Source organism: Cheilinus undulatus, linkage group 1, assembly GCF_018320785.1.
Source record: "Cheilinus undulatus linkage group 1, ASM1832078v1, whole genome shotgun sequence".
Taxonomy (NCBI): domain Eukaryota; kingdom Metazoa; phylum Chordata; class Actinopteri; order Labriformes; family Labridae; genus Cheilinus; species Cheilinus undulatus.
The window spans coordinates 41,645,274-41,670,063 of NC_054865.1; the positions used below are offsets into that span (position 1 = coordinate 41,645,274).

At 38.4% G+C, this 24,790-nt stretch overlaps 2 protein-coding genes across 2 annotated transcripts; both read left to right on the forward strand.

Moving 5' to 3' along the window:
- Nucleotides 1-145: 145 nt before the first annotated feature.
- Nucleotides 146-9,690, forward strand: LOC121510196 (F-box/LRR-repeat protein 3-like). The gene is made up of 6 exons (XM_041788150.1): nt 146-451; nt 2,441-2,645; nt 4,770-4,934; nt 5,015-5,137; nt 5,588-5,759; nt 6,777-9,690. Exons 1-6 carry the CDS (start codon nt 435-437, stop codon nt 7,415-7,417), a joined length of 1,323 nt encoding a protein of 440 aa, XP_041644084.1. The 5' UTR covers nt 146-434; the 3' UTR covers nt 7,418-9,690.
- Nucleotides 9,691-13,391: 3,701 nt separating this feature from the next.
- LOC121509292 (LIM and senescent cell antigen-like-containing domain protein 1) lies at nt 13,392-24,097 on the forward strand. Its single transcript, XM_041786550.1, has 10 exons — nt 13,392-13,576; nt 14,566-14,722; nt 14,874-14,940; nt 18,136-18,256; nt 18,467-18,616; nt 18,739-18,889; nt 19,762-19,854; nt 20,007-20,055; nt 20,173-20,248; nt 22,891-24,097. The coding sequence occupies exons 1-10, from the start codon at nt 13,548-13,550 to the stop codon at nt 23,003-23,005; spliced, it is 1,008 nt and encodes a 335-aa protein (XP_041642484.1). The 5' UTR covers nt 13,392-13,547; the 3' UTR covers nt 23,006-24,097.
- Nucleotides 24,098-24,790: the final 693 nt, after the last annotated feature.

The following is a 24,790-nucleotide window of genomic DNA, read 5'->3' on the forward strand; positions in this document are numbered from 1 at the left end:
CTACATGTGATCTAAAAACTTTTGAAGAATGACTATCCCTTTTCTAACTGCATTTTGATCAATATTATTATCCTGACTTAACTTACATTCTATCAAATAGGGAATCAGCTCCCCCTGCTGATAGTCCGTAGTAACTTCAGGCCGGACAGCGCCTCGGAATCTGCTCGACGCAGCAACACAAACGCCATCTTTAGCTGACAGGCAAACTACTGAAGCTGAGTTGTGAATCGAAACTAGGTCAGGCTCTCGGAATACAAAAAACACTCGTTAAAAACTTGCTTTCTTAACTCGTAGTCGGCGGTCGCTAACTTCCCGACACATCGTGCTGTCCTATGGTCCAATGTGTTTGATCGGTCGGCCAGCTCGAACGCAGTTTTCTTGTGTCGGTCCCGGTTGACGCTGATTGATCGCCTTTCCTGATAAACAACCGACAGATGGAGGTGAAAGCCAGGTAAGAGGAGGACGAGGTCGATAACAGCTTAGAACTAAGCCTGTGTGTTTGCTACACTTTTACTCAGCGGTAACTCTCCGTCAACGGAAACCAACTACAACTTATATGCTAGCTAGCTAATTAGCATACGGAGCAGGCTCGGTTCGGCCGAGCTAACACGTCTGATGGGTCGGTTGACTAGGCTGTGTTATCAACTAAACCATCCATGTTTTTGTGAAACAACAAGACAACACATTTGCGTGAGTAAGGGGCATCTACAAGGTGTATATAACGAGTATAAGATTTCGTTAAGGTTGTGAATTTTGCATCAGATTGATCAGACGGTGAGTCAAAGGGAGGCGTGTCCATCTCAAACAATGTTTTCATTCTGAGGCAGAGCCAGTGGACTCACCGTGAATCACATCCTGTATGTGTACACAAACACTACTGTCAATTATTGACTATCGATAGCAGTCATGCACAGGTGAATACACAGACATATCTGTGTCGTTCATGTGCCCAATAACGGTTCAAAAAGTGATCAAAAACTGGTAGACAAATCTTTCTCTTCCTTTTCTGCATATCAGTGCTGTCTCCTAGACAAGACAAATATATTTAGCTGTCTCCTAAGTATTGAGCTAAATTGATTGAAATTTCATTAATGTAAGCACTCACCAGCCCCCTTATTATGAATCTAAAACAGTATTTTAGAAAATAGTTTTATGTTTTTGAGAAGTTTGCAGTGGTGTATTTGTAATACAAACTGAATTACTAATCACATACTAATCACAACCTGAATGGGGGTAGAATTGCAATTGTTATATTTTTAAGATATATTTTTGGCTTTTATGCCTTTATTTGTTGACAAGGATGGTGGATAGAATCAGAAACAGTGATGAGAGAGCAGGGGAGACACATGTAGGAAAGGAGTCACAGGCAAGACCTGATCCCGGGGTACACACACAGGGGCACCTGGCCACATGAGCGCCCCAGAATTGCAGTCTTTCTGACAGTGTTAACAAAAACTAAGAAAGTACTTAAATCAATAAATCACACATTCAGAATAATTAGGGATGCACAGTATATCTGACACAATGTAAAGATGTAAACATTTTTGCTGATAGTTAAAACTAATATTTTGGCTGTAAAAGTATGCCTATATCAGCTGTAAATATTGGTATTAACAAATAAGTTAGTGGAGTTTTAAGCTGGACCAACAGACCTACATCAGCCTGTAATCTGATTACTTTTAAGTTAATTAAAAATCATAATGAGCTCCTGATGAGTCTCATTGATTTATTCAATAAATAAGAATGGCAAATATCATTATGAGTGTCAAAATATGATGATTTGCAGTTGTGGTCCATTTAGTATTGTTATCTATTTCATTTTTTATTATATTATCAACAGGTGGTGCAGTGCTTAGTGTTGCCTCTCTGTCAGAAAGGGACATTTTTCTGGAGTTTGTATGTCCTTTCTGTACCTGTATGGGTTCTTTCTTGATACTCTGCTTCCTGGTTAACTGGTGACTCTGAAATGCCCATAGGTGTGAGTGTTAATGGGTCTGACTGATTTTTATCTCTAAATGTCAGCCCTGTTATCGACTGGTGATCAGTCAAGGCTGTACCCCACCTCATGCCCAGTAACAGCTGGGATCAGCTTCAGCTCCCGCAACCCTTAACAGGATAAGTGGTAAAGACGATGGATTGATGCAAGGATTATATTTTAAACATTTAATGGGCTAATAAACAAAATACTGGCAGCCTACCTGATCACAACACCAGTTATTGTGCAACAAATTTGTTTATGTTCACAAATATGTATTCAATATGCATCAACCTAGCAGACTCGCTCTGCAAACATACTAACAGGATAAATGAGATAACATTCGGTTTGCTAAGCATGTCAGGTCTGTTGACGAAGAATCTCTGCATAAGTAATACTGCTAATGAAGAGTTCCTTCTCACATTAAGTTAACTCAGCCCTACCATCTGGATTTTGTTTACCCAGGATGAAGCGTGCACTGAAAGGCAATAAGCAAGAGGACGGAGGTGGCACCAGCGGAGGGTCTCAGGAGACTCTTAAACGTTCCCGCAAGCAGAGGAGGGAGAAAGAATCTGAAGGGGAGGGAGCCCACTGGGAGTGTTTGCCTCAGGAGATTCTGCTCCACATCTTTCAGTACCTGCCTCTTCTAGATAGGGCTTACGCTTCTCAGGTGACCTTGTCTTTTTTTTTTTTTTTTAACCTCATCCTCAGTGGTCAGTGAGATGTTGTTTATAGCCTCTGCCAGCCTTGACGCAGGCCTTTATATATTTGTACTTAATTAAAAATCAAATAGACAATGGGTCTGCTTGAAATAATGAGGCAGGCTTTAATTCAAGAGGGCAGTTATTAATAGACAGTGTGGGGGAGATGAATAAACAAACACTCATACCTGGTGTGTTTTTCCACTCAAGTCTTTTAAGGCCACTGCCCTCGGGTAGATCAATACTTTTATCTCTCACATGTGAGTCACTTTTTCTAAGCTAAGCTTATTATAAGTAACTCACATTTTTGCTAATGGAAAAGAATTGCTAAATTGAATAAAATTTAATAACTTTATAAGATTTAGTGAGTCTTATGTTTTTTAACTAGGAGGGAGGGGTGGGCAATATATAGATTTTTTTGTAGATATATTGATTTTATTTTCAAGTAAAATAATGAGTAAAAAAATTTGTTTATATCAATATAATTTATTTTGTGTTAAAATAACCTCATATGTTTCTCCTGACTTCATTTGGAAATTGATTAGTGCACTTTTGAATGAAATGATCCTAAAACAAAAAAGATGCCAAAGCTAATGTTCACTTAAGGATTGTTTACAATAAGAACCACTAAACTGATATGCTTTTTGACCACAAGATAATGCCATTTTATTTCATTTTAAGTAGTATATATATATATAGAATTAAAATCAAATGATACCAGTAGCACAATAATTGAAAAAGAGGCCCAATAATGCAAGAGAGCCTTGTTGCAGACATCAGACATCCATAAATGCATGGACACCTGATTATTTATAAATGCATGTGAGTTACCTACTATTTTTTTTTAAACTTGAGGTGTCTTTTCACTAAAACTGAACTCCATAAGATGTATGTACTATACAGTAAGCCAATGTCTGATTGTTGTGGATACATTTTCCATTTTGAGAGAGAAAAGACTTTTTAAAAGTGGATCATGCTGCTTTGGGTTCCTGGAATTGGTCCGTACTTTTAAGACAGGTTTTCTCTATCAGTTTATGAAATTCATAATTGGATTTGTTTCACACATCCATCTTGAAAACCACTCATAGACTGTGTTTGGGAAAAGGCAGAGCCTTTGAAAATAAACTCGAAGGATGATTGGATAAAGGTTCCGTCACATCTTTACAATCTTACTCCTGGTTGGTCCTGTCACTTTCTTACAGGGCCCAGTCTGTTTAGATGGTAGCTTTGCAAGATGGATTCATCAGTGAGAAACACGTAAATGGGTGAATCCATCTGCTTTCATTCATTCGTCCAAATGAAATGTTAGTTTATTATTGATTATTTTCACCTTATGGAGTTCAGTTTTTCATGAAAAGACCCTTCAATGAAAAATAGATAGCAGGACACTGATGTGACAATGTCTGATGATATCTGCAGCCAGGTGCTTCTCAGATGGGCAATTTATAGTTTTCTTATCTTAATTGCACAAATATGTTTGCAGCTTTGAGAAAGTGTGTGGAACTGGCGAAGAGCAAGGGTTGCCAACATATATGTGCAAGTTAGACATTAATCTGTCTTTTGGTTAACTATATGGCTCAGATCATCTTTGCATTTTCATACCACCATTCATAGAACTAATATAGAATCAATAATTTTTAACTAGGGCTGTCAGAGACATTTTAAACATATTTAATCTCACAACTATCATAGTTAACTTTTAATCAGTCATTTTTTAATCGCACCATTTTTATCTTTTCTAAATATACCATACAGGAATATTTCTCGAGATTTGAGTATCCTTATAACATGAGCAGAAAAAAGGCTTTTTTTAGCAAATGTTTGTTCATGGCAGCAACCCAGAACAATGACAGATAATGTCCCAAAAAAAAACAACAAGAAAATTAGCGCTTTTGGTTTCTGCCAAACATTAAGAAGTGGCAGCATGATGAGGTGCCACATGAAAAAAAACCTCTATGTTCTGAGATGTGAATATTGCACATACGGACATTGCTGGAAAAGGATACATCGTTCATCTCAAGTAAGGTTCGTAGTCATTGCTGAAAAGTACAAGTAACTCGAATCTAATTTAGAATTATCTGTCTTTACCACAGGTATGCCGTGGCTGGAACCAGGCCTTTCACATGCCAGAGCTGTGGCGTTGTTTTGAGTTTGAGCTCAACCAGCCAGCCAGCTCATACCTGAAGGCCACACACCCAGACCTCATAAAACAGATCATCAAGAGGCATGCCAATCACCTGCAGTATGTCAGCTTTAAGGTATGCACGGGGTCTGTGGTTAGAAAGGTTAAGTGTATAGTGAAGTGAATACTTAATGCTTTGTTCTCTGTGCTCTTTAGGTGGACAGCAGCAGAGAGTCTGCAGAGGCAGCGTGCGACATCCTCTCTCAGCTTGTCAACTGTTCTTTGAAAACATTAGGGCTCATCTCAACAGCCAGGCCCAGCTTCATGGAGCTACCCAAGGTAAGTGTCAACAAGATTAATCTATTTGTCATATCTATCTGCAGGTAAAGCATGTAGAGTTTTTTTAAAGGCTAATGTAGAAAATGCAACTGGTCTGAAAATACACTCTTCACAGTCCACAAATGTAAGAACTTTACATACAAGCTAAAAATATTGCACCAACTAGGGCTGACACCTTCCACTTGGGTGTTGGTTGATGAGCTGATCAATGAACTGTACTCCAACCTAAATCTTATTGGTTGTACAGTCACCCATGGGGTTAGAAGTAAGATGCATATACAGTCAAGGGAGACCTGCTAACTGCAGAGAGAGCTGATACAAATGTGAAGTAGAGCTGTAAAGAAAACCTTCAGATAGCTTTATACGTCAGTAAAACCATCTTTTAGATCCACCATGTATACAAAAGAAAACAGAGGACTTAATGTGTCTCTCCTTGACTTTCTTCAACAGTCTCACTTCATCTCAGCCCTAACGGTGGTGTTTGTCAACTCCAAATCCCTGTCTTCCCTGAAGATTGATGACACCCCTGTCGATGACCCCTCCCTCAAAGTCCTGGTGGCCAATAACAGTGACACCCTCAAGCTGCTGAAGATGAGCAGCTGCCCTCATGTTTCACCTGCAGGTAGAGACAAGCAGAAGGAATGACAGTTATTAGGAGATTTTTTTTTGGGGGGGGGGGTAGCCTTTTATTTTGATAGGACAGCTGAAGAGAGATGGGAAATATGGAAAGAGTGAGAGAAGAGTGGACACTAGCCTCTATATATGGACATCTGCTCTACCAACTGGGCTAATTTGATGCCCAGTTATTAGAAATATCAATTGTGATTAATCTCAGATTTTCTGTTCTTAATCGCAATGAATCACATTCTTCTTGTCACATTTTAAAATTCCTCTATTTTTGAATTTTTAAATGTGATTTTTTTTACTGTCTTAAACTGAAGGTAATTGATTTCCTGTTTGGATTCAGACCTGTCTTTAATATGTGGATCAAAGATTAGAATATTAACTTAACTATGGAAAGAGGAGCTTGTTACGGATTGAGAAGGAAAGAAGAGAGGGGTTAAAAGGTAAATGTTTGATATCACAAGATGTAGATGACACTGAGCCTTCTGTGAGTATTTTATAGTGATATGAGACAGTAAGGTGCAATGGTGGAGGACTTACTTTGCATCACTGTGGCTGAAAGGAGATCATAATTAATAGTGATTATCAGATTAATCTTGGTATTCCCTGGTTAGGAGGTGGTGGGGCTGCCTGAAACAGTTCATATCTGAAACAGTTGTCACCACTGTGATATTTGTAGCAGTTAGACCTGAACAGGGAGGGGGGAACAGTAGAAAAGGATTAAAGTAGCAAATTTTAGGCAGTCAAAAAGGTAAATGGGTCATAAAGACTTTGAAGACTAATGTTAATGGGAGTGTGCATTATTAATAATAGGGTGTTTCTCTGAATAGTGGAGCTACACTGACTTTACACATCTTAAATGTTATGGTTAAAAAGGCAACAGTAAGTCTAATAAGCGCAGGAAGAAAAAAAGGACATTTTAAAAACAACAGTGCCTGTTGTATTTCTGTGCTCAGCCTTGAACAGGCTGTGCAGACCTACAGTCTCCTTTAATTTACTTTCCTTCCTTTCTCAGGCATCCTGTGTGTGGCTGATCAGTGTCACGGCCTCCGAGAACTGGCCCTGAACTACCATTTGCTTAGTGATGAACTTCTTATCGCCCTCTCCTCAGAGAAGCATGTCCACCTTGAGCACCTTCGCATCGATGTGATCAGCGAGAATCCAGGCCAACAGTTCCACAGCATCAAGAAGAGCAGCTGGGACGCCATGGTGCGACACTCCCCTAAATTCAACCTGGTCATGTACTTCTTCCTCTACGAGGACGAGTTTGGCCCTTTCTTCCGCGATGAGATCCCTGTCACACATCTGTACTTCGGACGCTCCGTCAGCAAAGACGTGCTGGGCCGCGTGGGGCTCACCTGCCCGCGTCTCGTGGAGCTGGTGGTGTGTGCCAACGGGCTGCGGCCGCTTGACGAGGAGCTGATTCGCATCGCCCAGCGCTGCACGGAGCTGTCAGCCATCGGATTGGGAGAGTGCGAGGTGTCCTGCAGCGCTTTTGTGGAGTTTGTGAAGATGTGCGGCGACAGACTGACACAGCTATCCATCATGGAGGAGGTGCTGGTTCCAGATCACCGCTATGGGCTGGACGACATCCACTGGGAGGTGTCAAAGCATTTGGGGCGCGTCTGGTTCCCAGATATGATGCCTACCTGGTAAAGCTTGGGGAGTAGATTTAAGTCGTGTCCAGAATTTTTGAGTGTGTCTGAATGTGTGTTTATTGAAAACACCCCTCATCTCTCTTCTGTTTTAAAGAAACAGTATGTTTATACGCTTGTCTCCCTAAATTTACAAAGACTTACATCTCTTATTGTTTTGAGAGAGGAAACAGGAGTCTTGATTCCAATCCCTTCTGCCGTTTCATATATATGATTTTTATATTTATATTGTATTTATATCTAAATGTATTTGTCTCTTGTCACAGCATGTAGCACCTTGTTCTGTAGATGTTAAGGTGCCACATCATGCAGATGTAGTGTGTACAGATAATTTAGGGGTCACACTCTAATAAGGGGATGAACAAGAATGTCCTGAGAAAATTAAATGAGTTTTTCATGTGCCCACAAGGAAATACAGGCAGATAAATAAAAATTTCACCATATCATGATCATAACTAAACCCTTCAAACAAACAACAATGCTGAGGAGTTTAAAGAGTCACTTCAGTGATATTTAGCTACTTCACTTAACAGCTGACTCAGTCTGACTGTATAGGGAGTGTTCATAGACTAGAGCAGAGATCACAAAACTAAAGCAAGACTTTCATGTTGAACATGTTGATTTTGGCCTCTTCTCGTTGTTTTGACCTTTAATATTTTGTCTCTTTTAAATGTCTTTGAATGTTGCTTAGTGACAGCATCTTATTTTTCAAATGGCACCGCCTCTTTCTGTGTCCTGTTTTATAAACGGACAAAACTGAAGGTAGTTTCATCCTTCAGCGCTTTGTGAAGGTGGTGCTCTTAAGTGACTTTTGCCATAATCATCTTCGTCTGTATATACTGTATATACTTATAAATATATATGTATATATATATATATATATATAAAGAAGAGTGATGTTTGAACATATTTTTGTGTTAAATGTACAGCAGCTATATTTCTGCATTGCCTAACCCCTATTCCTAATGTAACTCTTAAGATCTGATTTCAATCGGTTAGTATTTAAATAGCACCAAGTTTATCTCATGACACTTTACATAGAGCTGACGTAGATGATACGCTTTATATTTTTATTGACTGATGCACTTTTACTCTAATGAAGGATCTGTGTTAAGCATGATTAGCTGCAAAGTCATAAGGGGTGACAGATTTTTTTAAAGCTATATATAGGTAAATGTCACTTGTTTTCATTAATCTGTTGATTTAACTGGACTTCTATTGGCTGTTTTATTAATAACTTTAGACACACAAAAGCATTCTGGGTAGCTTCCTGGGCAAATTAAAGCTGATTTTAAGCACAAATGTTCAGCATCCAAGAAGTCTTAAAAGTCAGTAGTTTACCTAGGAATTATATATCATGGGTTAGTGTGTATAAAACATACATTGTACATTATATAATCAGTTTTCTGTCTAAATTTAACTCAGATGTATGAAGTCTGACAAATTAATGTTAGTACAGGGTTGCACCTTTTTGATCGTTGTACTCTTTAAAACAATTAGCTGCCCTAAAACTGATTTTAAACTCTAACTATTGGGCTTTTATGATTTAGTCCCAGATCATATTTTGATGTTGTGGTAAAGCTTTTCAGTGCCACATCCTGTATAAACTGAGGCACTGTGTTTAAATGTATTTGTTCAAAACATGTAAAGAGCTAATGTTAATGGTGAAGCCCTGTAGACGGACAGTGTGTGGCAGCTGAATGTTGATGTAAATGAATATATAAATGTTTATGTCTCACTATTGTTTCAAGAATAATGGCAGAACAATGTCCAGTGGTGGGCTTATCAAGGATATGTTTGCCTGTGCAATGATAAGACTTGTAAACCTTCAAGTTCAGTTAATTTTTTTTTGTTTCAGTCTTGATTTTCATCCCCTTTTGTCTATTTTGTTGGCAAACTTTAATTGAAAAAGAGCATTTCTTCTGTTATCTCTCTCTAATTGGGACTCATGTCTTAATTTTCTGTGTCGGACTTAATCTTTTACTGCCAGAACATTTTATTGTTATTTATAAAACCAAGCCATCTGCTGGGTTATATTAACTGCATTTGTATTCAGTGCTTATAGATGGTTATTGTAACATTCAAGGAGAGGCTGAGTAAGGTGTGATGTTTTTATATAGAGAGTACAGTGACATTGTCTTGTTTTTATGTCAGCTGAGCCCAGCTGCTCTGTACTTACCAGATTTATGGGGAAGTATCCCACTTGTACTTTTCCCAAAGATGTGTAATGTTTAAGTAAAGCTAATAGACACATTAAAAACCTACCTGTTTGAATCATGATGGTGCAACGTTTTAAGTTTGTCTCAACATTTTAACAGAGCTCAACAGAAGATAGCAGGTCTTTGCTTGGAGGATCCACAAAACTTTGCAAACCATGTAGAGAACTGTCTAAAAAGTAAGGAATACATTGAAAAATTAATCAAAAACAGATTTTCATGTTGAAATACATGTTATTTCAATCAGGATAGACTTAATACCAGTTAAACAATGAATTATTTTTTAATTTAAAATTTGGGATTGTTTGTGATTATGAAACGTCTTTGGTGACTTTAAGACTCCATCGTGATGTTTTAGTGAACTTGAAGGGGTAGTGGGGCTGACAGCATACCTCCATGTGGAGTCTAGACACTGATGGCGGTGATGGAAGAGGAGGAGAGGATGAGGAATGGAACTCTGAGGAGCTTGACCCAGACACTGATCAGATGGCTTGGAAGTAGCAATGAAGGGATGCAGGCTGCACAGAGGAGCTGCACCGAGACACCGATGAGATGTAATGGAGGTGGCTGGGGTGGAGGAGGGTTGCAGTGGTCACAATGAAACGACTGACTGCAGAGGAGAGGAGAACAGATTTTAAAATATGACAGCAGCAGGGTGATTGGGTTGAGAGAGGACGTGGTAGAACGGGAATGGCTCAGATTGTGAGTAGATGCCTGTACCAGCTGATCAACAGAGCGAGAAAAGGGAGACATATGAGTGAGTGATTGCAGATGGATGAATGGAGTCTGCTGCTTGAACTTGTACAAAGCTTCATTGTTTAAAATTAAGATGTTTGAGTGGCAATTTTCCTTATTTTATATCTAAAAAGTCAACTTCGCTGAAACCAACTTCAATGGCATAAGTCAAATTCATTCTGTTATTCCATCTTTTCTAAAAGGCCTTAATGCATGTCTTTTGCTTTGTAGTGGGCCCATGCAGGCTCCTTTTCTCTTTAAGATATGTCAAATATGTTATGGTTATCAGCTGCTATTTGTTTATAGTGACAAAAAATAAATTTACACCATTTACTGGTAACAGAAAACACACCTCTACCTAGGATAAATATGAAAAGTTCCTTTAGCCTGCCAAAAGGTTCAGAAAAAGCTTTAAAGTGTCTAGAAAATGGGCCATTGAGGAGAAACCGGATAGATTGCACTAAAATACAAGTAAATGTTATTTATACTGCACTTACCTCTAAGCAGAAAGCTTTCTGCGAAGGTATATAAACAAGTGCAAAATGAGGACATAAAAACAGACGCGAGCAAGTGAGGACAGATTCAAATAATAGCTCCATTAAGTGAAGTCAGCTAAAAGATATAAGTTGAGCGCTGTCTTCTCTTCCACCCACAACTCATTAAATTTTTAAGTCTTTAAGGATTTAAAAGGTTAAGAAGTGATATTTCTTACATGGGGAATGTGCTGGGAGAGCTTCAGGTATGGATCGAGAGCTGACGGTGTTACTAAAATCTACTTAATTTATTAATCAAAATGCAGTTTTGCAAAGTTCACCAGGTATATCGGTTTCAACAGCTTTTTATATAGAAAATAAATGAAAAAACATAAAACTTTCTATTGAGCATAATCTTCAAACAATTCTGTGGTAAAACAATTTTTTTGTGCTGTCTGCTGTCAGACAGACTAAAAGCAAACATAGAAAAAGTCTACAAGAAAAAGCTCATGCTTGGCTTTACTGTTGAAGTTGCTGAGATCAAGACACCTGACTTTGTCTCTTTTTATTGGGGTAATAAAGTTTAACATGTATCCAACCCCCTGCACAGGTGTTTTTATGTGTGTTTGTCAGGTCATTTATTATAACTAGATTAGACTTCTGAGGACAGTAAATGTGCAGGAAGTTTCCCGTTTGACATCTCCTTGATTGTCTTTTTAAGTGCTGTTAGTTTGATGAATTAAGCAATACCTTTTAAAATTGTCTTAATGTTATGGTGTTTGGAGAATTCAGTAAAGCACAGTGCTCCTCCTGTATGGGCCTGTAGGGCCTTTAAATTAACAGCAACCTGGTGTATGTGTGTTTGCCTCTGAGAAGAGGGAGATGAGATTTGTGAGTCAATTTACCTAAATGAGTAATGTTGAACAGCCAGGAAACTTTGTCTGTGGCAAATATTTTAATAATATCTTCTCTTCTGAGGGCATTTAACTGGCAGACTAACTTTATAAGAAAAGCGGATTTATGGGTCCACATAAACAATCACTGCTGTTTGTAAATGTTAACATACAGCACTTTTTACAGATGGTCTGTTTCAAACTTATTAAAAAAATATGTGCTGCATTTGCAGTTCACAAAAGTCTGGATCTACAGCTCGATAACCCTCTAGGATGTTTGACCCTTTAATTGTTTTTATAAATCAATCACAGTCAATATAACTTTGCTTTTTTGATAAACAAAAATGTCAGAGTGAAAACATATTTCTACAGAGAAATGCCAATTAAACAAAAATATTTCAGGGAAAATAAATGACTGCATGAATATTCACCCTCTTTAAAATGACTGACCTAATTCAACAGAGGTCCAACCAGCTGATGCTAGTATTCTCACAATTCGTGAAATGGGGATCACCTGAGTGCAGTGAATGTATCCCAAGTGATTAGAGTAAGAAACCTGTGTCTGGAAGATCCAGTCCCTGGTTAATCAGGATTCCTGGCTACCATCACACCATGAGGACAAAAGAACACTCCAAGCAACTCAGAGAAAAAGTTATTAAAAAAGTACAAGTCAGGGGATGGATGCAAAAAAAAAAAAAAAAAAAAAATCCAAGGCACTGAGCATCCCCAAGAGTTCAGTTAAATCCATCATTAAGAAATGGAAGGAATATAGCGCATGTTTAAAGTGAATGGTGAATGCTGTTACTTTCCCCCCCAGAAACACCTTATTTTTAATGAGACTGCTAATGGGAAAACTAACAAAAACTGCACAAAGAACAAAATGATGTTAAAAATAAAGGGATAATTGATTTCAAAAGATGGCAGGGGATCATAGTTTCAGGCTACCACTCACTAATTCTGTCAGAAGGATGCATTTATAATTTGACCCAAAACAAAAATGGTGTGTGTCACTAGATAATAGGTGTTGAAAAAAAAGTATAATGTTTATTTATTTTCCCACTAAAACTCATACAGGCACTCAGATGGGAGCAGCGATCACAGTCGCCCCAAGTTGATCAAAGAGCAGGTTTCTGTGGGGAAAAATCACCTTATGAACAAATTTAGAATAAAGTCAACTTGAATGACTTAAAGTGGATATAAACAAATCAACTTCCAGTGAGTCCCTCTTTGAACCACCTGTGCACGTGAGCAAGCATAGTTGGCGTTAAAAATATGGCTTGTTATGAGTAATTTTCTTTAATACAATAAACCATTCTTGCAAAATTACATATTCTATCTTTCATTTGCTTTCAAAACATTTTTACATGCAACACTGTCTTTATGCTAGGCACCCAAGGTGTCATTCTAAAATCGCCACTGGCTGGGCCTCATTCATTTTATTGGTTCAGAGACCCTCAGTGCGCTAACGTGTCTACAGTCCCATACATTTTATGTGTGCCCCCAAGTATCAACTGTTTTATGGGACAGTCCCATCTGTGATACAGCGGGATGAAGCTCAGTAAAGTCTAGTAAAGTTTATTGAACCTTTAGTGTGTCATATTTTAGAGAAGGGGGTGATGTCAAACGTCCATGGACACTCCCTGAGTGGGTGGCCTGAGCCCCGCTGCCAGCTCAGCTACGTTGAAGGCGGCTCTCTTGGGAGGGGACGACACGGCGCTAGAGAAGTCTGGGATCCCCTGAAAACTTTCAGCAACAGAAACACCCTGTATGTGTGTTTATTAGCCTCGTTTCTTCATCCATCGTGGTAGTAGGTGATGCTGGGGGTGGCAGGAATGACGGGCAGGTGAGTGTTGTTTTTAACTTTGTAGTAACGGTAGTAGCAAAAATACACAACCCGAGGCAACAAGCTAAAGCTAACGTCATTCAATGGCCAACGGAAAGTTAGCTAACAGCTAAGCTCGATGACAACACCTGTTTTTATGAAACTCGCGGACTGTAGATATAGATGAACATGTGCTACAAGCGGAATTTTAAAGTTTATTTTACTGTTAGTACATTTTTGTATATTTTAACGTCGGCAATGGACCGTTAGCTTGTGTTTTTTTCCTGCATACTTAGGTGCCAAATAACTACGGCTAACAGGCTAATTAGCTTCGTAGCTGTAAGTCCAGTAAACTTGACAAATTCCGAATAAAATGTCAGTCTATTTTAGGAATCTTCAATAGCGTTCAGATATGACTATGTTTAAAGTAAAGTCTCTTAGACGGTAGGCTATAAACAGCTTCTTGTAATAATGAGAGGAACTGGAACTAAAATTGTATCATAGTTATTATTTAGTGAGTTGTCTTAACTTAGTTTATCTACTAGTAACATTTTTCTCAACATGAAGCCGCAACCACTCTTGTCTTTTTGCTCTAATCACTGGTGGTGGCATGGTGTTGAATTATTTATTATACTAGTTATATGTATAAGCACATGTTGGAGTTGTTTACAGTTGTATTCATGTTAATGTTGTGTATTTATGTAGGTCTGTGGAGGAAATGTATCGTCCTCCTGTTAGGTTTCAGTACCTCTATTCTTTTACCAAATAAGGTGATGGCTGTTCTATGACTAAGAGAGTTACTGAGTTCCCCAACGGGTCCACTTATTGTTTCCATTCTCCATGGTGACATCTGCTGAAACAAGCACAGCAGTTCATGTACGAGTAATGTGACAAATGATAAACACTGGCTCAGCCTTGCATCTCAGTTATTTGTCAGCCTAACTTTTTTTTTTCACAGGAGCTCAGAACAAGTAATGAACAAATGTTTATATTCTTGTCTCTTGGAACAGCATAGCAAATGCCCTGGCCACAGCGGCCTGCGAGCGCTGTAAAAGTGGCTTTGCTGCAACTGAGAAGATTGTCAACAGTAACGGAGAGTTATACCATGAGCAGTGCTTTGTGTGTGCCCAGTGTTTCCAGCAGTTTCCAGAGGGACTCTTCTATGAGGTATTGTACTAAATGTTCTTCACTATACATGTTGCATATGAATGTAATGATGAGCCATACTTTTTGAGCTGCATGTGTGATGATGATTTTTCTTTGTTTGTGTAGAGAATGTTTTCAGTGTGTAAAGAGATCTTCTTTTTTCTCTTTGCAGTTTGAAGGAAGGAAGTATTGTGAACATGACTTCCAGATGCTCTTTGCTCCTTGTTGTCACCAGTGTGGTGAGTGTGACCTCCTCATGAAAGAGCTATCACGGTCTAGTATGTAGGGAGCTGTGTGGACAAGGAGGGACTAATGATGGTCATAGAGCTAAATAATAATAATGAAGAAAGACTATCAAGATTAAAACATTTCGTTATTAGTGATTCACCTGCCTCTCTCACTTTCTATTTTGGGGACTGTATATATTGTAGTAGATAGAATATAGATTGCTTTTGTTTCCCAACAATTGAAATTATAATTTGGTGGAAGGGAAGGCATTACTTTTTTGTTTCTGCTCTGTTAACAGTTGTCAACAACAGTGTGTTGTATGCAGGTGCACAAATAAGATCACTTTTTTATGTTTCACTTGGGGGGGTGTAATTGTATATTATTGACAAATAAAAAGACGTGCAAACCTACCTAGCCCTATGGGGAAAAGTAATTGCCCCCTAAACCTAATAACTGGTTGTTCCACTTTTGGCAGAAACAACTGCAAGCAAGATTGCAGTAACTGGCAATGAGGCTTTCACATTGTTGTGGACAAATTGTGGCCCTCTTTTCTTTGCAGAATTGTTGTATTTCAGCCTCACTAGAGAGTTTTTGAGCACAAACATCCTGTTTAAGGCCATGCAGCAGCATCTCAATTGGATTCGTGTCTGAAGTTTAAGTAGGCCACTCCAAAATCTTCTTTTTTTTTTTTTCAACTATTCAGAGGTGTTCTTGGTGGTGTGTTTTGGGTCATTATCCTGCTGCATAACCCAAGTGTGCTTTAGCTTGAGGTCACAAGCTGAGGGCTGGACATTCTCCGTCAGGATTTTCTGGTAGAGAGCAGAACTCATGGTTCCATCAATTAGGCAAGGCAATTTATTTGTATAGCATATTTCAGCAACAAGTCTATTCAAAGTGCTTCACACAGTACATTAAAATACAAGGACAAGGGAATAAGAAAAACAATGGAAACATTTTAACAGAAAAATGTAAAAGGTGATAAAAACAGCAAATCAAATCCAAAAAAGATAAAATCACAGATATTTAAGTAAAAGTTACAGTGCACAGTTTATTACATTGAGTTTTCCAGGTCCAGGAGCATCCCCGGACCATCATATTACCACCACCATGTCTGACTGTCAGTATGATGTTCTTATTATGAAATGCTGTGTTGGTTTCATGCCAGATGTAACTAGAACGTGGATGGGAGGTTGATGATCAAGATGTTTTTTGGCAAATGTGTGACAAGCCTTTTGTGTTCTTTTTTGGCCGCTGAGGTTTTTCACGTTGGAGCTCTCCCATGGAAGCCATTTTTTTGCCCAGTCTCTTTCTTATTGTGGAATCATAAACACTGACTTTAACTAAGTCAGGTGAACCCTGTAGGTCTTTAGATGGTGTTCTGGGCTTTTTGGGGCATCCTAAATGAGGCGTTAATGGAGTGATTTTGTTTAGCTGGAAACTTCCTGGAGCCTTCACCACATTCCAAGTTTTCCCTATTTGTTGACAATGGCTCTCACTGTGGTTCACTGGAGGCCCAACGCCTAGATGTAAATGACTTCGTTTCTCATCTTTAGTTTGTCAGACAGGATCTATTTCGAAAATGTGGTTAACTCATTGAGTGCCAGCCCTTTTATGAAATGGAAAGGGGCTTGTGCCAGCGTTTTTGGCCATTTTGAGTCATCTTTCAAGACCCACAGAATATTTGGTACTATGATTCTGAAAACACCAAATAGCTCAAATGAAAGAACAAACTCTCTATTTTATCATGGAAAAACCTGTGTGTTTGTGGCTTGTTCCGTTCTTGATTTATCTTATGTTGAATAGAGGCTAGTTTCACCAAAAAGACCACTTTTTCTAGAAAGCTGAGAAAAATGCATTTTGTGAAAGAGAGTCTGTCAAGCAGAACAGTGATTTGAATGTTATAATTTTGCCTTCAATGACAAAAAAGACATCTGAAAATTGTACACAGTTGTTATTTTATTGTAAAATAAATAACAATGCTTCCAGTCACTGTCATGCCATTCACACTCTGGAACTGGACAGCCTCCACAGGACCTCCCTACACGCCCACGTCCTCTCCTGCTTGTAGCTGTATGCATCCAGCTGGGTCTCCCCCAGCTCCCGAAAAAACACTTTGACGTATGTATACGTCAGTGGCACTCAAGCATTGGTTTTTAAATGACGTATATATACATCAATGGCACTCAAGCGTTGGTTTTTAAATGACGTATATATACGTCAATGGCGCTCAATGAGTTAATCACAGTAAATTCCTGATTTAACAAGGGAAGGGGAGATTACTTTTATCACACAATGCCAGGAAGGTTTGGATGGCTTTTTTCCCTTAATAAATGAAATCGTCATTTAAAAAATCCATTTTGTATTTACTTGGGTTATCTTTGTCTAATAGTAAAATTTATTTGATGATCTGAAATATTTAAGTCTGACAGATATGCAAAAAATAAGCTATCAGGGAAGGGGGCAAATACTTTTTGCACAGCACTGTATGTTGAGCTCATGCAAAACTAAAAGCAGCCAGGTGTTTTCTGTTTTCCTTTTTTAGCTTTTTTTGTCTTTATTCAAATAGAAGAGTGGATAGCAGAGGAAATCGGGTAAAGAGAGTGGGGATGTCAGAATTGAACCTGGACCAACCGCCTTGAGGGCTATAGCCTCCACACATGGGGCGCGACCTGTTGTGTTATCTGCGCCCCTGCTGAGTGTTTTCTATTGGTCCCCTTCTTTGTCTATTAAGGCTTAACTGCTTTATGTTTATTTCAGAGCTTACCCAAACTCTTACATGCTTTGCAGGGAAAAAAGCACTACATTACATCTAGATGTAAGCATCACTGAACTCTGTGTTTTCTTTAAAAAGATTAGACCCCAGATTCTCACCTCTGATCTTGATGTCTATTCATACTTTCATCCAGAAATTCCCACTTGTGTGTAGTTTACATTTAAAGCCTTGTAAGCTTAATTTACTTCTCTAATGTGTTCAGAGAGACCAGCATGGTCTAATTAAATTAAATAGACAATTAAAATGCATTCAACATCAAACCATCACTTTGAGAACACTCTAGAAAGCACTGAAGGGCACTGCAGTAACACTATGACTCTAGTGGGTTATTCATGAGGAACTACCCAATAAATAGCTTACAGTCCCAACATTATTGGGAAAAGACAAAGTTAGACTTGCCTGAAGCTGATCTCTCACTCATGGTTTCCTTCAGGGGAGTTCATTATTGGTCGTGTCATTAAGGCCATGAACAATAGCTGGCACCCAGACTGCTTCTGCTGCGACATTTGCCAGGCTGTACTTGCGGACGTTGGCTTTGTCAAAAATGCTGGCAGGTAAGTATCTCGTCTTATTACAGTCTTAATATAACACCGTGACAGCCTGTAAAGCAGGTGGTTACACACACGCCAACCTGGTGTCTCGCACTCCTGTGTATTTATAAATAATGGAATTCTTAGCAGCTGTGACAGAATATGTCAAATCATTATTTGAGGCTGCAGTCTTTCTTGACATACCTAAATTTTATTCACCTTCACTTACCTCAGGCACCTGTGTCGCCCATGCCATAACCGTGAGAAAGCTCGGGGTCTGGGCAAATATATTTGTCAGAAGTGCCATGCCATTATTGAGGAGCAGCCCCTGATCTTCAAGAACGACCCCTATCACCCGGATCACTTCAACTGCAACAACTGTGGGTCAGTCACTTCTCCTCTCTGTTTAGTACAGAAATGGCACACTATTGGCAGTAAGTAGATATTTCAGATACACAGTGGGCTCAGAATCTATTTCTTTCTCCTTTCAATGTTTGTGTCCTCAGTAAGGAACTGACAGCTGAAGCCAGAGAACTGAAGGGAGAACTCTACTGTTTGCCATGCCACGACAAGATGGGTGTACCAATCTGTGGTGCCTGCAGGAGACCCATTGAGGGGCGCGTTGTCAACGCAATGGGCAAGCAATGGCATGTGGAGGTCTGTGAGCAAGAATAAGCTTTTAATCAGTACACTTGAAGCAATGTCAGGTTTCTGTTGCTATTTGTTGTTTTAGTACCAGCTTAAGTTAAGAGTTTACTTGAGGCATCATGACCTTGCTTGTCCATGATTTCATACTTGTTGGAAAAAGGTTTTTTTTTTTCTTGTCAGTTTGACATGGAAAAGAGGCACAGAAAATGCTATATGGACATGTGAGCAGATGCATAAACGACTGCTTACACATATAAAAAATGGATATATGTCTCATCAACCACCTTTTGTAGATAGTATTGCTTGAAATGTTTGTAGCCATGAAAGAAAATTGATCCTTTTCAAAAAGCCACTTCAGATCCAAAGAGCAACTAATGAGCACATTTGAGACATGAGGAGCTCTTGAAAAAGATGAATTCTCCCTCATCATGTTGTATTTCCATTCATCTCAAGCCTGCTGAATTGTGTATTGTTCTGATGTAAGACCATCAGTTTACAGCAGTCAGTTAATAAATAAAATAGTCATTAAAGGAAATCCTTTCATTACTAGAAAACAAATCTTTTTTCATGTGACTTGAGAGGTTTTATCAGGAAGAAAATGAAAAGCAGAAACTTTTTAAAAACGCTGTGGAAACACCACATTCAGAGCTACAACAGAAAAACAAAACAAAAAAATATAAGAGATAGCTGTGGAACAATTTTTCCAAAGTTGAAGTCTATAACATTAATATATTAATGTCATGCTCTTGAAATATTCATTATTCAGACTACTAAAAAGAAATCAGCTCCCTCTCCATGTGTGTTGACATCTGCTCTTCTTTCACGTGCATTCATTAAGCGTTTTCCCTCTTTCCCTTAGCAACATTTGTTTTTGTTTACAGCATTTTGTGTGTGCCAAGTGTGAGAAGCCTTTCCTCGGTCATCGGCACTATGAGAGGAAGGGGCTGGCTTACTGTGAGACTCATTATAATCAGGTAAGAGAAGAGGAGCCAGGTAAAACAAAGGCATGGGGGACAAGGAAGGCATCATGTCAGAAAAACACTGTGTAATGAATCCCCTTTATGCTCTATAAATTACTTTTGCTGGCTGTGTAAACACCTTATCTGCCTTTTTCTCTGCCTTCAAGCTCTTTGGAGATGTGTGCTATCACTGCAACCGAGTGATTGAAGGTGATGGTGAGTACCAGCATGATATCCCTTTGTTCTAGAGCTTGTTTTAGAACAGGAATGCATAAAATGTTGGTTGAAAATTAAATGAAATACTTTTCATAATTTCCTTTTTGTCTTCATCAGTGGTGTCTGCTCTCAACAAGGCGTGGTGTGTCAGTTGTTTCTCGTGCTCCACCTGCAACACAAAACTCACTCTCAAGTAAGTGATGTTGCTAATTTACAGCTCTCCTACTAACTCTTTGTGTTCATACTAGAGTCCATTGTTAGTTCCTGCTCTTCTCTATAACACTGTAAACACACTTTTAAACACTACTTCAGTGTTTAAACTTGTCTTTGTGTATTTTCACTCTCTGGCAACAACTCTTCCTCTTTTTTCCCTTTCCCTCCAATTTCTCCTCTTACATGCTTCACTTGCTGCCTCCATGGTAACTCAGAGATAAGTTTGTTGAAATTGACCTGAGGCCAGTGTGCAAGCACTGCTATGAGCGCATGCCTGAAGAGCTAAAACGCCGTCTGGCCCGACGTGAGCGTGATGCCAAAGACCGCAAGAAAAAACCTGCAGTGTGTCTGTAGAGTTATTATTCTTTACGGCTCGGCACTGCATCTCTTGGTTTGTTCAAGCCCTGCCTTTCTCTTTTTCTGTGCTGTTCCTTGTTTACTCCTTTGATGATATGGCATGCTTTCCTCTTTTATTTTACAAAGAAAATAAGACAGTGCAAATGTTCAGTGTTGATATTGTTTGTGAAAAGCCTTTGAAGAACTTGTAATATATGTAGAAATCCTTAAACCCTCAGTTTCCAGAATCCAAAGCTACTTCCTTTAATGCCTTATAAAGTTAATCAGTGATTTAATGGGAGAAAAAGAAAATAACAGAAAACTCTCACATGAAACAACAGTTGTTGTTTTTTGACCTCAGAAACATAGCACACTGTAACGCTGACTGTGTCACTAATTTAGACATGGAAAGAGAAGACATGATAAATTAATATAAAATGCATCATTTTAACAACGTTCCCAGTATATTCAAACAAAAAAATTACAGAAATAGTGTAACAGAAACACAGATGACACTGAAATGAGTAGAAACAAGCTTTATCAACTTCATAGGGACAATCAATATAAGGGGAAAATCGTGTAAACCATCATCCTGTGACAATTTCAATTTTACACAACATGAAGTTTCTGTGCAGCTGTGTTTCACTTTTAATAGTATCTACAGCACATTTAGAAAGTATTCAGACCCAAATAAACTTTCTTCATTTTTGTCATGTTGTAGCCTGATCCTACTGTTGAAAATAATTGTCTTTATTCTCATTAATTTACCCTGAGTACCCCATGATGGCAAAGGGAAAACAGAATTTTTAGAAATGTTTGCAAATTTATGAAAAATAAAAACTGAGTTATCACATTGACGTAAGTATTCAGACCCTTTGCTGTAACACTTAAAATTTAGCTCAGGTGCCCCCCATTTCTCTAGATCTTTGCCCAGGTGTCTCCACACCTTGAATGGAGTCCACCTGTGGTTAAGTGAGCTGGTCACCTGGCCAAACTAAGCGATCGAGGTAGAAGGGCCATAGTAAGAGAGGTGACCAAGAACCCTATGGTCACTCTGACTGAGTGCCTGAGATCCTGTGTGGAGATGGGACAAATAAATTGAAGTTTTTTTTCTGTAATAAATTTGCAAACATTTCTAAAATTCTTATTTCACTTTGTCATTATGGGTATACTGGACCTTATACCTACCTTATATGGGTATAAAGGACCTTTTTCGACTGTAGCATCAGGCTGCAACATTGCAAAATTGAAGAAAGTATAGGGGAGCTGAATACTTTCTGAATGCACTGTACTAGCTTTAATATGGTAGTTAAACTCTCAGCCTGCATTTATACGACAGACTCACAGCCTGTGAGCTGCTCTGCTCTGCTACACCCCTCAACTTTTGTCATTCTGCGGAGTGTTTTCAGACAATCTACCTCCACAAGGTTTTCTTACTTAACAGTTGTCCTCGTCCTCGAAAGTGTCTAAAAAGTGGTGCCAACCCACTTGTGTGGTCTGTGTCGTCATGTATTTCAGCATGTTCTGAGCATTGAAGCAGCTGCTTGAAATATAATATGAATGCACTCTATACTGGTATATAAGTTAGCCTTGTATATAAGCTGCAGCCAACTTTTGAAATGGAAAAAAATATGTTTTAAAAGTGCAGGTTATACACCAGATTTTACAGTACATGATTAAGATTGAAACGAGTTTGCTAGTAGCAAGTGTAAGACTTAAAGCTGTATTTACAAAGTATTTAAAAATATCCTCTCTAAACGTGTTGCCCACATTTGTGTTCTGTATGATGCAAGCCTTTCAGTTTTCTTTCCTTAATGCTGCATGTCATGTCTAATTAGTTAAGGCAGTTCTCAACTTCATGCTTCATCTGCACTGTTTGGCACAATATTTAGCTTTAGGGGCCACCATTTTTTGGTTTCAAATAAAAGATAAACAGATTGATGGTGTAGTCTAAGGTCACTTTCCAATCAAGTGACTTGTAGTTTTATTTCGTAATGACTGCAAACGCTTTTATCAACATTTTCTTGGTCTGAGTTATATGAGAGTTGTTTCAATAATAATCCAGGTAAGATGAAAGGCACTAGTTACTACAAAGTAAGCCTTTACAAATAGACCTAAGACTTTGAGATCATTTCTTCCAGTGTAGTTTTACTTGTTATGAAAATTATTCTTGGGTATCAATAACACATACTGAAAGGAAATGTTTAAGGTAAATGTTAATGCAGCCTTGAAAATAAATTATGTTGTCCTACTTACTTTTTTTTCTTTTTCCCCACTTCATCTTAGGAACAAGTTTGTTGAGTTTGACATGAAGCCTGTTTGTAAAAAGTGTTATGAGAAGTTTCCACTGGAGCTGAAGAAAAGGCTCAAGAAGCTGGCTGAGTCATTGGGAAGAAAATGATCTGCTTTCAGCCAAACAACCTGGACGTATTCCTACTATGTGCGATGGTGAAATATCAATGAAAACTTCTGCTTTACTACATTATGAAGCAGCGTAAAACAAGTGCATTAAAATTGCTGTTTGAATCTGGGATCCATTTAAAAATGTAATTGTGTATTGCTGTGATTTTTGTCAAAGGTGTCTATTAACTGCTTTTGTTTTACATACAGAAACCTGTGCTTTAATTTTTTTGTGCATTCCTACATTGCCCAATTCCTTATTGTTCATAAAGTAAGACATGTCCCTTTTTGCTAGGACTCTACCTGGAGAGTAAATGTAATGTCTATATCTAAGGTTGATCTAAGTGATTGTTGTCTGACAGTATTGAATAACCCTTGTGCCTTAAAGATATGAACTATGTGTCTTAAAATACATCTATGGCATACAGTCATACAGTTATGCCCAAGTATACGTATCTTAACTAGATAAAGTGTATGAAAACAGAGTTTTACTACGCTTCATGCCTTTTTAGTTATTTTTTTTTAACTTTAAAAAGCAACCCCCTTTTCGTTAGGATATGGTAATGGGCTTTTTTCCAGCTTCAAAAAATAATTCCTGGAAAGAATTTAAAGAAAAAAAATTTCTCCACTACTATGATTTGTACATCTGGTTCCTAACTCCCAGTGTATTAAAAATGAATAGTTTGGAGGGAAAGATGATGCTTGCAGGTACTGTATGACTTTACTATGTGTAGTGGTGTTATTTTTCATTCGTACTGTAAATGCCTAAGGTTGTTAGTATGATATTTTTAGACAGATGAACGTTTGCAGCTTTCTGAGGGAAACGCTTCAAAGGAATCCACATGAAATGAACCTTCAGCTGACTACTTAGCGCTTTGATGTTGAATTATCATTGATGATTCAGCCTATTGCTGTTTGTAACCTAGCAAAGCACCCAACCACAAAAAAAGGCTTCAGTGAGAAACTTTATTACAGGACACTTTAGCTTACATCTTCACCATTCATTGTTTTTCATGAAATGGAATATTACAGTTTACTGGAGCTTATGTACTGTTTTGCATTGTCCCAATGATCAATAAAGTTTTCAAATGCATCATTGTGAAATTCATTTGTAGCAAAGTATGCATGCATTATACCTGGTCTTTAACTAGTCAGGCTCCTGCATACCATTTCTTGATATCTCTGACACACCAGACAGACTCTCACATATCCATAGCATAGGGTATATTTCACATTCATGTATGCCAGTGGTTCTCAACATGGAGGTTGGGACCCCTTTGAATGATTTTAAATTTTATATTTTATCCTTTATTATAAAATGAAATATGCATGAAATTAAATGTAAATGTAAAGAACAGTCATTTGGTTAGATTTATGCTATCCTTCAAATGCAAGTACAAATGAGTGTTCTTGAATTTGTGTGGCTGTGTTCAACTATTCTTCAACTGTCCATAGTTTGAGAGAGTTCTGGACAAATGTTCTGTCTTTCACATTACAGGTCAATTATCAGAGTCAATCATGTGCAGCCCCAATGAGAAAACTACATAACCTGAGCTAGACAGACAGCTGCTATTAATGTTCACTATCAGTGGAGCCAGTTGGTGAATCAAACTCCAGCCAAAGCCTGTCGGGCAAAAATCTTTTCTGCTAAGGAAAGCTTTCAGTGCTTTTCTTTACTGTTTTTTTAACACAGAAAAGTCCGGGTCTGACAAAACTGCCACTGTAGCTACATCTGAGCTACACTATATTGCCAAAAGTATTCGCTCACCTGCCTTGACTCACATAT